The sequence below is a fragment of the Pantherophis guttatus genome, chromosome 3, assembly GCF_059756535.1.
Source record: "Pantherophis guttatus breed Tessera chromosome 3, ASM5975653v1, whole genome shotgun sequence".
Taxonomy (NCBI): domain Eukaryota; kingdom Metazoa; phylum Chordata; class Lepidosauria; order Squamata; family Colubridae; genus Pantherophis; species Pantherophis guttatus.
Window position 1 is genome coordinate 142,619,045 of NC_142065.1, and position 15,307 is coordinate 142,634,351.

The following is a 15,307-nucleotide window of genomic DNA, read 5'->3' on the forward strand; positions in this document are numbered from 1 at the left end:
ATGAAGACGGATGCAAAGACTGAGTTAAGCAGCTCTGCTTTCTCTCTGCTGCCTGTTACTTCCTTTGCTGTTTCCTTGATTTATTTTTCTTGTTATTTATAGGTTGAAAGAAAGGTTAACAATTCTCTTTGACTTTTGTTTCAAAACGTTGTTCATTCTGAGCCTTTGCTTTCCTGGCTTCCTGAGAAGACCACATATATTGGAGCCTTTAAGAGCAAGTTCTCTTCTGTAGGTTTCTCAACCCCGTCTGGCTTCTGCTGCTACTTTCGGTTTTCCTTCCCTCTCCTCCCACCCCCACCCCCGCTTTCCCCCCTTTCCCCCCTCCTCCTCGCCTCTCCTCTCCCTCCCTTTCCGTTCAGCGAGCTTGTGCAGCTGTGGCGGGTGGGCTAAGTGGGTATATTGGAGGCATTATGCGGCTGTGAACAGATAGACAGCAACCCCACCCTTCCTCCTCCTCTCGCCCCTCGGAAGCCTTCCAACTCTCGAAGCCTGCCTGGTTCGGGGAAGGTCGGAGTCCCAGGGCGCTCCCGCCTCGCCAGTTCCAGAGCCCCCCCAGCGCTCCCTTCCTCGCACCCCCAAGACCCGGGATCTGCGCGGCTGTGGCTCTCTGCGCATCCACCAGCATCGGCGCTGGTCTCCTCTCGGCAGGTAAGGGCGGGTCGCTGGTTGCCGTCTAAAGCTGGCGCTTGCTCTCCGGTGTCCGTTGCTCGGGATTGGCGCTATGATTTTAAAGCTGCGTCAGATGTAATTTTCTTTCTTTCGTTTTGCTTGTTTTCAAGCTTTCCCTTCGTCACTATGGATAAACTGGCTAATGCAAACTCGCAGTTTGCTCTGGATCTTTTCCAAAAGTTGACGGAAGCCCACCCAACCGGCAACGTTTTCTTTTCTCCGCTCAGTGTATCGTCCGCCCTGGCCATGGTCGCCTTAGGGGCCCGCGGTAACACAGCCTCGGAACTCCTGAAGGTCAGCAGGTATTTTTCTGACTCGTTAGTATGGCTGCTAATACGAGGAAATGCGGCTCTTTTGTAAGGAGAGTGGAATTTTAAGTGCTGCGTATTGGAAAAACCGCCTCTAGTTTAGGGATGAATCATCTTCCTAAAATGTATTAAGTGAATCGCCAGCTTTAGTTAGGACTTCCAAAAAGTTAGTAAGAGACAGGATCAGTTTTACTACTGATCTGCTGAACAAACAATTTTCAAGAGACTAAGGGTGATAGATAGGTGATAAGTGATAGAGATAGTCAGGTAGCTACTGTCATCAGCTAGCCAGTAGTTGAGGGAGGGAAGAAGGGAGATGGAGAGACAGAGAAATGATGGAGAGAGAAGGTAGGTAGGTGATAGATGATAGATAGATGATAGATAGATAGATAGATAGATAGATAGATAGATAGATAGATAGATAGATAGATAGATGGTAGGTAGCCACTTTTCTATCACTAAAGTTGGCCTATTGATCAGAGGTCCTTGGAATTGTATTTTTAACTGACAGGTTAGACTCTGAGAAAGTTTGAAAACTCTTGGTTTAGATTTTCCACACATAATCCAACCTGTATGGAATAAGGATGTAAGAACAAAATTGATATACAAAAACATACAAAGAAGTAATGTTCTCTTTTTTCGCCTTGGCTCAAGCAAACTCAGCATATAGACTCAAGTCATTGTTGGCTACGCTGAAATTTTCAAGCACCCAATTACAGTAGTTGGTTGTGATAAATGAAAGCAAAAGCTCCTTCCCAAAAAATGTTTAGCCTCTATGGGAAATTAATATTTTGGTCTCCAAATGACAGAGTGTCAGCCCCTTATACTAAATGCGGAAATGGGAAAGAAATAAACATTTTGATGCTCTCCGTTGCGTTCAAAGGAAACGTTGTCTACCCTCTTGCTATTCTTTATCAAAAAACCATTTGTTATGAAAATCAGACTAATATTCAACTTTTTCCTCCTCCATATAAGTTTCTTTTGTGCTGTAGTCTACGTGGATTTTGTAGCTGATACCCTACGGTAATTTTGAATAAAGTCACCTGTTTAGTTACTTTCCTAAGACAGAATATATGGGAAACACATTCAGGCTTTGATAAATCCCTATTTCCTCGTATACGTATAACCCATTGTATTAATCTTAGATACTGTATACGCCTCTTTTAAGATGAAACCTAAGTTTGCAGAGAGTGGTCCATCGTACTGTTTGCTTATGTATGCTTTCTACCTGAGAATCTGTAGATTTCTGAAATGTCTCCATTGTTCTTAGACAAAATTATTTCTGAACTAACCAGTTCTTATTGGTACTAAATTAGGACTTATCTTTTCCATGCAGACACTTCATTTTGATGGAGTTGAAGATCTTCATTCAGTATTTCAGACTCTTAATTCTAAAATTAACCGGAGCAATGCACCCTATATTCTGAAACTTGCTAATAGATTGTATGGAGAAAAAACTTTCAACTTTTTGTCTGTAAGTAGATTGCTAAATAAATAAACATCAATAATGTATGGGTCATCAGAATGGCTTTATAGATCAATTTCAAATTTTATTAGCTTATGATATTCATCAATACAGTTATCCTTTGCTTTAAGTGAATCTTTAATCTCTCTTAATTAGGTCTGCTATGGTCAGCCTGACCCAAAAATGATACAGTGAGATCCATTCATATCCAGTCATTCATTTTCTTACACCTAATGGACAGAATCTTGCCAAATGAAGGTTATAACCATCTAACCTACTCTATCCTGAGAGATTCCAGGGTGTGGCTTCCCTGAACCTCTTCCCCCACCCCCTCCATTTTGGGACTGCACAACCTCTTAATCTGGGTGTCTCTCTCTGGGAAAACTTGGTATTTTGCTAAAAATTCCCCCACCTCACCCCATTGTTTCTCCAGGTGGAGAAACATCACTGCTTTGAAATATGCAGTTTTACAGGTCCATTGAATCTCTAATTGATTGAAGACAATTTTATTTATTGGTTGGTTGGTTGATTGGTTGATTATTTATTTGTTTGTTTGTTTATTTTATTTATTTTTTAAATGTTAATACTTTCATTCTTGCTATCCATAATAATTCTATTTATTCTATAATTTTATATTTTATCGTTTATGGATATTATATGTCTCATTTTACTAGGATTTCTCGACTAGCACCCAGAATATGTATGGAGCTAAATTATCCACAGTGGATTTCTCCAATGCTCCAGACAAGGCAAAAAAGAAAATTAACCAATGGGTTAAAAAGCAGACTAAAGGTGAGATTTTTTAAAAAAAATAACAACTAAAGATTTATTTTTTCTTGGGTCTACCTCAGGGGTATCAAACTCATATCATCATGGTAGTGTCACGTGACATATCTGGACTTTCCCCCCTTCGCTAAACCACGTATGGGCATGGCCAGAGCATGACGCATCCAGCCCACGGGCCATGAGTTTGACAGCCTGGTCTACATGATAGTCAAACCTTTACTTTTATTTGCCATAATGCTGCCATAAAATACCAATTTCAGGAATTGATAAAAGAGAAAACACAATAATAGTTTGCAGCCGTTAAATTTACAGAACTGCTGGTTCTACAGTGGTTAATCCAGTCAGCAGTCCGTAACTTGATAAAAGGTATTTTGGGTTTGCATAACAAGTCTGATGAAAAAGAAGTTTGAGAATAACTCACAGATACTTATTGATTAGATTGATTCGTCTTTATAGAAAGGGCTAGTTTATACTATTATAGAAAAGTAAAAGTTGAGGTTCAATGCTAATGCTTTATTCTATTGCAACCCAGGTAGTTGGAAGTCAACACCTTTATTTCTTTTCTATCCTCTCTTCCTCACTTCTCTTTTCCCCTTCCCCATCCCTCTGTGTACCCTGTTTCCCTGAAAATAAGACCTATCCCAAAAATAAGCCCTAGCATGGTTTTTTATGTGCGTGCCTAAGCCCTATCCCCAAAGATAAGCCCTACTTAAGAGCCTGTGCAGATGGCTACCTGCCCATTCTGTCTGTTTGCTCGTGGTGCCACAGCAAAGAGGCGAGTTGGCGTGATGGACCTGCCCCACACCAACTTGCCTCATGGCCCCAGCAGTGGCACCAGTGCATTGTTCCTGCTCTGCCCCAGCCATGAGAAAGCAGAAGAAGGGGGTTGGCAGCCACACGGGGTTCTGCTAGACGGGGCTGCTGGTGCTGTGGCCACGAGGCAAGGTAGATGTTGGGGCATGGCCTGGCTGCGGGGGCCCTGAGGTAAACCCATGCGGGGCACATGGGGCAGCTTCATCCCTCCTGCCTTGTGGCAGCGGCACTGGCACACTGCATGGCCTCCTGCCCCACTGCGAGCAAGCAGAAGAAGTGGGCCTCTTATACATCGAAAAAAAAAGACTCTCCCTGAAAATAAGCCCTAGTGCTTATTTAGGGACCCGGTCTTATTTTCGGGAAAATCTCAGCTGCTTTTCATACCATCAACCACCATAATCTCTTGGAGCGGCTTCAGGGGATGGGAATGGGAGGCCTTGTGCTATCCTGGTCCACTTCTTTCCTCTGTGGCCACTCTCAATCAGTGTTGATGGGAGGGGAGAGATCCAGCCTTCACTCAGTGCTTTGTGGGGTTCCGCAGAGCTCAGTACCCCTGTATCACCTCACCTGTGGGAGCTGCATTGGCTGCTGATTTGCTTCCGGGTACAATTCAAGGTGCTGGTTGTCACCTTTCAAGCCCTTCATGGCTTGCGACCAAGTTTTCTGAGGGACCATCTCTTGCCGATCACATCTACCTGACCCATCAGAGCGGGGAGGCAGGGAATGTGTGTCTCTAGGGAGATACACTTGGTGGGACCCAGAAGAAGGGTCTTCTCTGTAGTGGCCCCCTCTCTCTGGAACATCATCTCCCCAAAGATTAGAATGGCCCCCCATTCTAGCACTCTTCTGGAAGTCACTGAAGACCTGGTTCTGCCAGCAGGCCTGGGGAATCCAAAGCAGGACGGAGCCCATTAAATGGCTCGTGTGAGGTGCTATCGCTGAGGTAGGGGTGATTTTATTATATTATTATATGACTCTTCTTATTAGTTTTATTGTTTTTATATGAGGCTTTATATTCTGTAAGCTGCCTTGAGTTGCCATGTGCGAATAGGCGGCAATATAAATTCAATAAATAAATAAATAAGTAAACTAATAAAAGAATTTAAGCTTGAGAGAACAACCCACAGATACATAGGACACAATGTATCCTTGCCCTTAAAGTATCTCCCAAGAGATACAGGTAGTCCTCAACATATGACCACAATTGAGCCCAAAATTTATTTTGCTAAGGCATTTATAAAGTGAATTTTGCCCTATTTTATGACTTTTCTTGCCATAGTTGTTAAGTGAATTACTGCACTTATTAAATTAGTAACCTAGTTGTTAAGTGAATCTGGCTTCCTCCTTGACTTTGCTTATCAAAAAGTGATCACATCACCCCGGGACACTGCAACCGTCATAAATATGAGTCAGTTGCCAAGCATCTGAATGTTGATCATGTGACCATGGAGATGCTGTAACAAAGAGGAGAGGGTCAAGTTATTTACCAAAGCACCTGTAGGCAGGACAAGAAACAATGGATGGAAACTAATCCAGGAGAGAAGCAATCTGGAACTAAGGAGAAACTTCGTAACAGTGAGGACAATTACCCAGTGGAACAGCTTCACTTCAGAACTTGTAGCTGCTTCATCACTGGAGGTTTTTAAGAAGAAACTAGACAGTCATTTGTCTGAAATGGTATAGGGCCGTGATGGCAAACTTATGGCATATATGCCACAGGTGACATGTGGAGCCATATCGGTGGGCATGTGAGCTCAGCTCTAGTGTGAATGTGCGGGCCGGCCAACTGATTTTCAGGCCTTCTGGGCCCACAGGAAATTGGGAAACATGCTGTTTCTGGCCTCCGGGGGATGGGGAAGGCCATTTTCACCTTCCTCAGGCTCCTAGAAAGGCTCTGGAGCCTGGGGAGGGCGAAAAACGGGCCTACCGGGTGCACCATGTCATCACGTGCCAAAAGTGGGGGGAGCGCTGGTGGGGGTCACCCGCGCATGCGTGGGGGGGTGGGGCACATAGAATTATGGGTATGCCACACACATCCCCCCCCTCGTTTTGGCATGTGATGGCAAAAAGATTAGCCATCACTGGTATAGGGTCTCCTGCTTGAGCAGGGGGTTCGACTAAAAGATCTCCAGGATCCCTTCCAGCTCTATTCTGATTGATTGATTGATTGATTGATTGATTGATTGATTGGATTGATTCTGTCATGTGGCACCTTGAGCCACATGACAGAAATGGCCAGTACCATTTACAGCAGCTTTTGCTAATTCGGGATTTTTTTTTAAAGACAAATATTTACAAGATAATTGCAGAGGGGAAATGTACATTTAAGAAGTGCATTTAGATTAATCTCATTGATCTGATAATATTATTTAAGTCTCAGTTCTTTGCACAGCTAATTAACAATAAAATTTCTCCATCAAGGTAAAATCCCTGAGTTGTTATCTGAAGGATCCATCAATGAAATGACTAAATTGGTTTTGGTGAATGCTGTCTACTTTAAAGGCAATTGGGCAAAGCCATTTAAAGAAGTTACTGAAGACAAGCCTTTTAGACTAAATAAGGTAAATATTTTTTTTTGTCTATCTTCTGTAACAACAGCTTGTTGTTTAGGTAGGTGTAGCAATAGTCACTCTCATGAAGCATCGTAATCCTAACTTACCTGTAGGTTTTTGTTTTTTTTTTAAATTTGATTTATATGCCGCCCTTCTCCGGAGACTCAGGGCGGCTTACAATGCGTTAAGCAATAGCCTTCATACTTTTGTATATTTATACAAAGTCAGCTTATTGCCCCCACAATCTGGGTCCTCATTTTACCTACCTTAGAAAGGATGGAAGGCTGAGTCAACCTTGAGCCTGGTGAGATTTGAACTTGCAGTAATTGCAGGCAGCTGATGTTAATAACAGTGCTTTAGTCTGCTGTGCCACCAGGGCTCTTTTGAAGGCTTATGTCAGTTCCTTTGACCCTAATTACCAGTTACTTTCCCATAAGTTAAACCTAGTTCCATTCTGAAATACTTTACTGAAAGTAGTGGGTCACTTGTCTATTTCTCCTAATACACGAAGGAAAACAATAAAGCAATTTTTTTTTTGTACTATAGGTAGGTTTTTTCCCTTGGTTTATTTTTTTAGTTGGTTTAGCTGTTCTGTTTATCCTTACCTGGAAACGAATTTCATGTAGCTTAATAGCGTTGTATAATTCCAAAGAACAGCTATATATTAATATAGTTTTGCAAAGATCCACTTCCGAGAACTAGTTCTATCAACTTCAGCATATACATACAGAATCTTTATTTCTTTGTTGTTTGATAGACTCCTCACTGTAATATTCTTAATATAATGCAGAGAGAAAAGAAGAATGTGAAGATGATGTTTATGAAAGAGAAGCTTCCCATTGTTTATATCCCCGAATGCAAGTGTTGTGTGCTGGAACTGCCATACAAGGGAAAGGATCTTAGCATGATCATCCTTTTGCCTGACAGCATTGAAGATAATTCCACAGGCCTAGAACAGGTGATTCTATTGTTTCTTGCTATTGCTATAAAATTATTGTCCTAAACAAAATTATTCTAAATATTACATGAATACTTGGTAGGACACCCATACGCATAGACAAAGTTGTGGTTTATGTGATGCCTTGAGTGGCTCCACATATATCAGTTGGGTTCTGAAGAGAGGCTGCCTTATTTTGGGGATCTCCAGAAAATATTTAAGAGTTTTCTTCATTTTTGTACCAGACACTATGAATTCCTAATCATCTTGGGTGAAAGAGTTGAAAACAGATTAGATCTGAATTAGATTTAAATAGTATCTTAAATAGTAAACAGTAAGGTATCTATAAAATAGATGCTTTTTATGTTACATTTGGAAAGGACAACCACGGTTTTGCTTGAAAATACTTTTTTAAAAAATCTATGTTTACTTCTAATAATGTTTATGCTATAAACTCTGCGTTAATTTTTTCCCATCTGAACATCTGTTAAAGCTGCAAATAGTTTAGCATGAGGCACCAACCCTCTTACAGTTAGTTCACTGCCATATTTTTATTGTTTCCCATAGAGAAAGACCATGTCTGGGATAGAGAAATTTGCTCTCTGACTCTGCAAATTCATTCATACTGAAGTGAGAGATGTTCTGTTTTTCAGCAAGGAGTTTCTTTGTGCTGAAATGGAAATATTGTGGCACAATGATGCAAATGATTACTTCTCTTTCTCTGCCTTTTTAGCTGGAGAAGCAGCTTACTTTGGAAAAACTGCAAGAATGGACCCAGCCAAAGAATATGAATTCTGGCGTGGATGTCAATGTACATCTACCTAAATTTCAGTTGGAAGAAAACTATGATCTTGAATCTTACTTTGCAGCATTGGGGCTAGTAGATGTGTTTGACAAGGGCAAGGCTGATTTGTCTGGAATGTCAGGAGCTCAGGATCTCCATGTGTCTAAAATTGTTCACAAGTCCTTTCTAGAAGTAAATAAAGCAGGCACTGAAGCAGCAGCAGCTACTGCTGCTATGTGTGTGTATTATTGTCTGGTCGTGGAGAAGGATTTTAATGCTGATCATCCTTTCCTATTTTTTATCCGTCATAATCCAACAAACACGATACTTTTCCTTGGTAGATTTGCCTCTCCATAACGAGTATTGTAAATCATAAAACCAGCTACCAGCCTCCTGTAATATACACATTTCTCTGCGTGCTTGGGAGAATTGCCATGAACAAGTTGAGTTCCTCCAGATATTTTCCATCTTCAATTTTCTTGAACTCCTGAGTCTTTTAACAGGTTTTATGTGACACTTCGCTCTAAAGGGTAGCCATCTCTAATCTAGGACATTCAGGTGTGTTTGACTGCAGTTCCTTTAATTTCCAGCTAACTAGGAATTCTGGGGATTGTAGTTTGAGCTGTTTGGAAGCCATCAAGCAAAGGTGTTTGTAAAACGAATAACACATGAATTACTGGAATAAAGTTGGCCTTCATTCAATATAATGTAAGAGCCTTTGGTCCAGACTCGTTTGTCCTTGAAAATCATTGATAATATAGAATTCAGAAAGTGACGTCTTTTTTGTTCTTGGAAATTCAAAGCCATTTGGCACGTGCCTTAGTAAGTACCATGTTTCTCAGAAAATAAGACCGAGTCTTATTTTCTTTTAGACTTGAAAATGAACACTTGGGCTTATTTTCGAGGGAGTCTTACTTTTTTTGAGGTGCAGAAGGCCAGACTCTGTGAGCTGGATGCTCCATGGATCAATGGTGGGTTGCCCCCGGTTCGCACCAGTTCTATAGAACCAGTAGTAAAACCAGCAGGAGGCTCCGCCTACCAACCCTGATGTCATCAAAATGCTTCTGCACATGCGCAGAAGAGCACACATGGCCCCATTGCAAACCGGTAGTAAAGGTAAGTAGAACCCACCTCTGCTGTGGATACACCGTTGCCTCCATTCCAAACCTTCAGTGTTCGGAATGGAGGCTTTTTGGCGAACAGGAGGAAAATGGGAGGAGGAAAATTCTCCTGCCTGCCATCCTTTCCTCAGTCTGTGCTGAGCTTGAGGAATGGATGACAGGCAGGAAAATCCCTCCCCCTCAATTTTCTTCCCATTCGCCAAAAAACATCCCACGAGCCTCCCAATAAGAGGGGAAAAGCAAAGGGGCTGGCCGCGAAGGTGCCGGCTTCAGGGAAGCGGCCCAATTAGTAGAAGCACTGCACCCAGAAAGAGAAGGGCAAAAGTGGTATTTGCGCTGCCCCAAGGGGCCAGTGGGCTGCAGCTGCAGCCGGACAACCCCCCCCCCACCCACGCCGCCACTCCTGCTGGCCACGCCCATTCCCCCAGGCTTATTTTCAGGGTAGGGGTAATATTAGGCCCATGCCCCAAAAAATAAGGTTGGGATTATTATTGGGGTGGGTCGTGTTTTTGGAGGAACATGGTACCTTATGAGGAATTATGGTATAACTTTTCTTATCATTCAGTAAATGCAGAATTATTTACATACGAATCACCACTGACCTCAATCTACTAATTTTTTGATATCTTTTGTCCAATTGTCTCTGCTCAGTAAATCTGAACTATATATTGTTAGGCATTGATTTTACTGAAGGTAGGTATTAGATAAAGAAATTATAATGTCAGTTTGAAGAGTTTTGTTTTTTTTAAATTTGATTTATATGCCGCCTTTCTCCGGAGACTCAGGGCGGCTTACAATGCTCTAAGCAATAGCCTTCATAGTTTTGTATATTTATACAAAGTCAGCTTATTGCCCCCACAAACTGGGTCCTCAATTTACCTACCTTAGAAAGGATGGAAGGCTGAGTCAACCTTGAGCCTGGTGAGAGTCAAACTTGCAGTAACTGCAGGCAGCTGGTGTTAATAACAGGGTGCTTTACTACCACTGTACTATCAAGCCTCTTTGGTTTGAAAGTTTGAAAGACTAGCTGTGAATATGAACAAAGACAAGTAGGAGTCCCTGTTCAAATTACATCTTGGGGGTAAAGGAGGCAGTGTCAATATCCTTCCATCCTTACTGTGTTTGTAGACTGCCATTCTTACCTCCTGCTTCAGGCTGCTGCTGCTGCTGTGCTCGCTCTCCTTGGCCAGGTTGCTCATGGTGGGTGTGCGAGGGCAAAATGTGGATCAGAAGGAGGCCCATTCCCTCTCCCTGAGAGGAGACCCAGCTTTGTAACCTAGGCATCCTCAGCGAGAGGATGGGAGACCATCAGAAGGCCACGGGGAGGGGATGGCGAAAAGGCAGCAAGTGCTGGTGCCCAAGTTCTAACACAGGACTTCCTTCAGACCCTCCTTCCCTCTCCTTCCCCTCTCCTTCCTTCCTACTTTCCTTCCTTCCCTGCTTCTCATTCCTATCCCCTTCCTTCCTTGCTTCCTTCATGCTCAGGGAGGGACAAGGGGAGGGGGAGAAAATGGCAGCACTGCTGGTGACTCTGCCACCAGTGGCCGTGGCTTTTCCATTTGTGGTTGGTCCTGGTAAAAGGTAAGCACTTGCATGCTGCAAGGCTGGGACAGTACTGATCTACAACTTAGTGGTGGCGATCTGGGCTGGAATGGGTCAGCCTTAGATCCGTGGGGTTGCCCTGGAGCCAGTGAGGCGCTGCCCCTGCCACTTCAGGCCTATCCCCTGGGTGTGTGCACAGGAAGTGATGAACGCACAGGAGCTGGAGTCCTGGGTGAAAGGGAAGCGCTCAGAACACAATCAGCCTGAGGGGCAAGACAGTCACCAGGCACACCCAGAGGGCGGGGCAGCAAATGCCCCCTCACTGCCTCCAGGGCAGCCCCACGGATCTAAGGCTGACCGTGTCCCAGCCCGGATGGCTGCCACCAAGTTGTGATATTTCAGTTTTTCCGTCTGATAAATTTACAGACATTTCTAAAATGCTCTTTGCGCTTTGTCATTACAGGGTACTGAATGTAGATTAATGAGGAGAAAATGAATCTAGAATCAGGCTGAAGCGTAACAAAATTGACAAAAGTGAAGGGGCTCTGAATATGTTCTGAAAGCACTGTAGATAATACTTATAATTGTAGTGAACATACACCCTTTGTTATAAAGGATAGCAATCCTTTAGATTTAATTATTTAATTATTTTGTTCTTGAATTTTCCTCTGTAAAACAAAGATATAAAAAAATATTACTATTTTTAATCAGTGGTGAAATCTAAAATTTATTACTACCAGTTCTGTGGGCGTGGCTTGGGGAGGGTAATGTGATGGTGGGCGTGGCCAATTTTTTTTTTTTACTTTTACTTTTAAAACCATTTTTTCTACAACCTCTTTGGCAAAGAGTGTCGTAAAAGAGTTCCTATGTAGTGGCAGAGATGGAATGAGTGAGCCTACTAGTTGGCGTCCTGTTTAACAGACTCCAGAAATCTCGAGGGTTGCTGGATTTCGCGGCCTCTAGTAATGCGTTCCACCTTAGCCGGTGCCAGTCTTGCTTAGCTCTTGAAAGGGCTAGCTTGTATGCCTTCTTGGCCTCGAAATAAGCCGGGGGGGGGGGCGTCAATGAACCTATTCGTTTGTGGGCAGAATATATAAATCTCATATGGTTCCTGGCTTGTTTGCATTGTGAGTTAAACCAAGGAGCTCCCTTCCTCCAGGAAACTCTACCAGGGATAAGGGTGGGGGGCTGAAAAGAGGCTATAAGACCGCTTAGACACTCAGTGAAGGCGGTCAGTAGCACACCAGGTGTGGCCTTGGTGCCGGTTAAGGCTGACAAGGTATTGGTTGCTTCTTGATGATAAAAGCGTGCGTGGAAAAGGGCCAGAGACTTTGACCATTTCGGCAACATTGGGGAGCCTCTGGGATTAGAGTCTATTGAGACAACGTGAGCGGGATGGCCTTGAGGTCTATATAGCCGTGCAACCATAATGAGAGGAAGGTGGTCACTGAAAATCCTGTCGTCTACTTTGAAGGAAGAAATGTATGGCCAAAGGGCTCTCAAAACCAAAGTATAGTCTATTGTGCTGTTGCCATTTTTGGCCAAGTGGGTAAATTCCCCAGAGACATCCGGGGCACATCTGCCATTAAGGAGGAAGAGGTCTAGTTTGACTGTGAGGAGAGCTAGACAGGTCCCCGCTTTGTCAACTTTCCGATCCTTGGAAACTCTCCCTTTCAGGGTATCCAGGGGATGGTCATACCTGGCCGGGCCTGTCCATCAGCGAAAGGCAACTAGGGTTTCCCAAGTCCCCGCAATGCGGGCGTTTAGATCCCCCGCCAGAAGAACCAGAGAATGAGGCAATCTAAGTATGATGGTAACGAGAAAGTCTTCCAGACCGGCCCACAGTTCATCCAAGTCCCGGTGAGAGCCCCCGGGAGGAAGGTAGACATTAAACACCAGGAGCGAGAGCTTTCTGATGGATATCAAATTTGCCTGGGCATAAGGGGAAGAGAGTCCACAAGAGCCACGTTTGCGTGCAAATCCAGGGAGATACCTGTTGCAAGGCCGCCCTTCGAACGACCACCAAGCAGTGAGGGATGGGCTGGCAGGGATATGATTTCAAAACCACATAGCGAAATGTCGTTGACCTCCGTTTCCTGAAATATGAGAATTTGAAAGTTTTTGAGGTAGTTCAAAAAGTCCGGGTCGGCATTTTTGGAAGCCCACCCTGCGATGTTTCAACTCATGATGGACCAAGGAAGAGTTGGAGAGTGGATCTTTGACTGTCATTTAGAAGCAGCAGGGGGCTGGTGGAGGGACCGGGGGACAGTTAGACCGAAAAAATCTGTTATCTTGCCTTGGTTTCCTTGCTTAGTTTTAGGGTCATTATTAGTTCTTGGAGAATTCTGAAGGGAAGCCAGATTTGGACTGAGGTTGTCGTCCTGGTCTCGATAGTGGCTTGAATGTCGTACAGGTAGAACTGTTGGGGGAGACAACTGTATGGTGTTGTTGTCATCAAAAGAAATGCAGCCGTTATGTGATTTGGTGATGATGATAGACGGGGAAAGAGGGGGAGCCCGAGGGGTCTGAAAGATCAAACCAGCCAGTTGCGGGGACTGAGTGTGTGGCATTTCGGGAGGCGAGATTCTCGGAGCAGAAGGGGAATGTTGTGTTCTGAGCATGCTCAAGAGAATTGGCCCCTGTTGGGATCCTTTGTAATGTTGGATGTTCCTATTGGTTAAGCCGTCTGACAGTTGGTATAAAAGAGCTGTCAGGCTGAGTTCGAGGTTTTTCGTATTGTACTTCTTCTGAATTGTGTTAGAGCTGTAGCTGTTTTTTTGGCTGCTTACCAATATACACTTACCTACGTGCCTGGGAAGCATCTGGCCCATGCAGACGCTCTGAGTCCTTGCCCCGTGACCACCTTCTTATGTGACCCAGCACCTGCTTCGGCTGTGTTTTTGATTGACAGTTCTTCTTTTGCCTTAACTGCTGCTGACATTGCCCGCCACTCCCTCGTGACCCTGAATTCTCTCAAGTCCTGGACTGGGTTAAAAGGGGGTGGCCTTCGGGGAAATTGGGGTCCCTCTGGCAACCGTATGTTTCCAGGAAACTGGAATTATCAGCCCGAGGGGGTTGTTTACTCTGGGGTCACCGGGTGGTAGTCCCACAGCCACTTCGAAAGACCGTCCTTGTCTCACTACACGCCGGTCACCCCGGTATTGTCCGGATGAAAGCTATGGGAAGGAGTTACGTCTGGTGGTCCGGCCTAGATAAAAGCATCACAGATTGGGTGGCCTCTTGTCAGCATTGTCAGGAGTCACGACCACTGCCCCCTAAAGAAAAAGCCCATGAGTGGGAGGAACCTATGGGTCCGTGGTCCCGCATACATTTAGATTTTGCTGGCCCTTTCCATGGGCAGATATTCTTAGTGGTCGTAGATGCGTATTCGAAATGGGTGGAATTGGTGCTAATGCACTCCACCACATCTGACGCTGTCATAAGGGTTTTGCGTGCACTTTTTGCCACACATGGGTTGCCCGACCTTCTGGTGTCGGATAATGGTCCTCAACTGACGGCATCAGTGTTCGAGCTGTTCCTGGCAAGGCTGGGCATTCGGCATTGCCTCATCTCGCCTTACCACCCAGCGGCCAACGGCCTTGCACAAAGGGCTGTTCGCTCAGCAAAGGATGCACTTGGCTGTATAGGCCCGGGTGCGTGGCCGGAGCGTTTGGTTGAGTATATGATAGTGCAGCACACGACACCCTGCCCGGTCACGAACCGGAGCCCCGCAGAGTTACTTATGGGCCGGCGTCTACGGACCGTTTTGGATCGCTTGCATCCTCTATATGCCCCTAGTAAACCTCTGGACTCCCATAGTACAACCAGACCCTTCGGGGTGGGGGATTCAGTTTATGCCAGGAATTATGGGGGTTCACCGTTGTGGATTCCCGGACGAGTGATAGATGTAACCGGGCCGTGTTCTTATAAAATAGATATGGGTCAAGGTAGAGTCTGGCGTCGGCACCAGGATCAAATCAGAGCTAGGAAGGTGCCGCCTACCGAGCTTAGTGAACAGATGGACAGGGGTATGGATAGGGTTGAGCCGAGGTTTGGGGACACCCATTCTTCCGATTGGAATAATGAACCGTGCAATCCAACACCTACCAGTAGCAGAGGGGCAGTTCGAGAATACTCACCCAGGGTACAGGAAGACAGTCCAGGGCCGGCGCATGTTGATCCAGTTGAAGATTGGTCTGTGGAAAGCTCTAGGGGTAGGAATGTCCCTGTCCAGCCAGAACACCTGCCTAGGGCGAGCCCGAGGCGCTCAGGGCGTCTCCGACATCGACCCACATACCTCGAGGATTATGCATGCACCATTCCAGGGGAA

At 44.7% G+C, this 15,307-nt stretch overlaps 1 protein-coding gene across 1 annotated transcript; it reads left to right on the forward strand.

Moving 5' to 3' along the window:
• On the forward strand, positions 1-9,026 carry LOC148114852 (leukocyte elastase inhibitor-like). Its single transcript, XM_087890278.1, has 7 exons — positions 1-648; positions 780-963; positions 2,314-2,451; positions 3,117-3,234; positions 6,463-6,602; positions 7,384-7,551; positions 8,264-9,026. The coding sequence occupies exons 2-7, from the start codon at positions 796-798 to the stop codon at positions 8,669-8,671; spliced, it is 1,140 nt and encodes a 379-aa protein (XP_087746404.1). The 5' UTR covers positions 1-648; positions 780-795; the 3' UTR covers positions 8,672-9,026.
• The last annotated feature ends 6,281 nt before the right edge of the window (positions 9,027-15,307 follow it).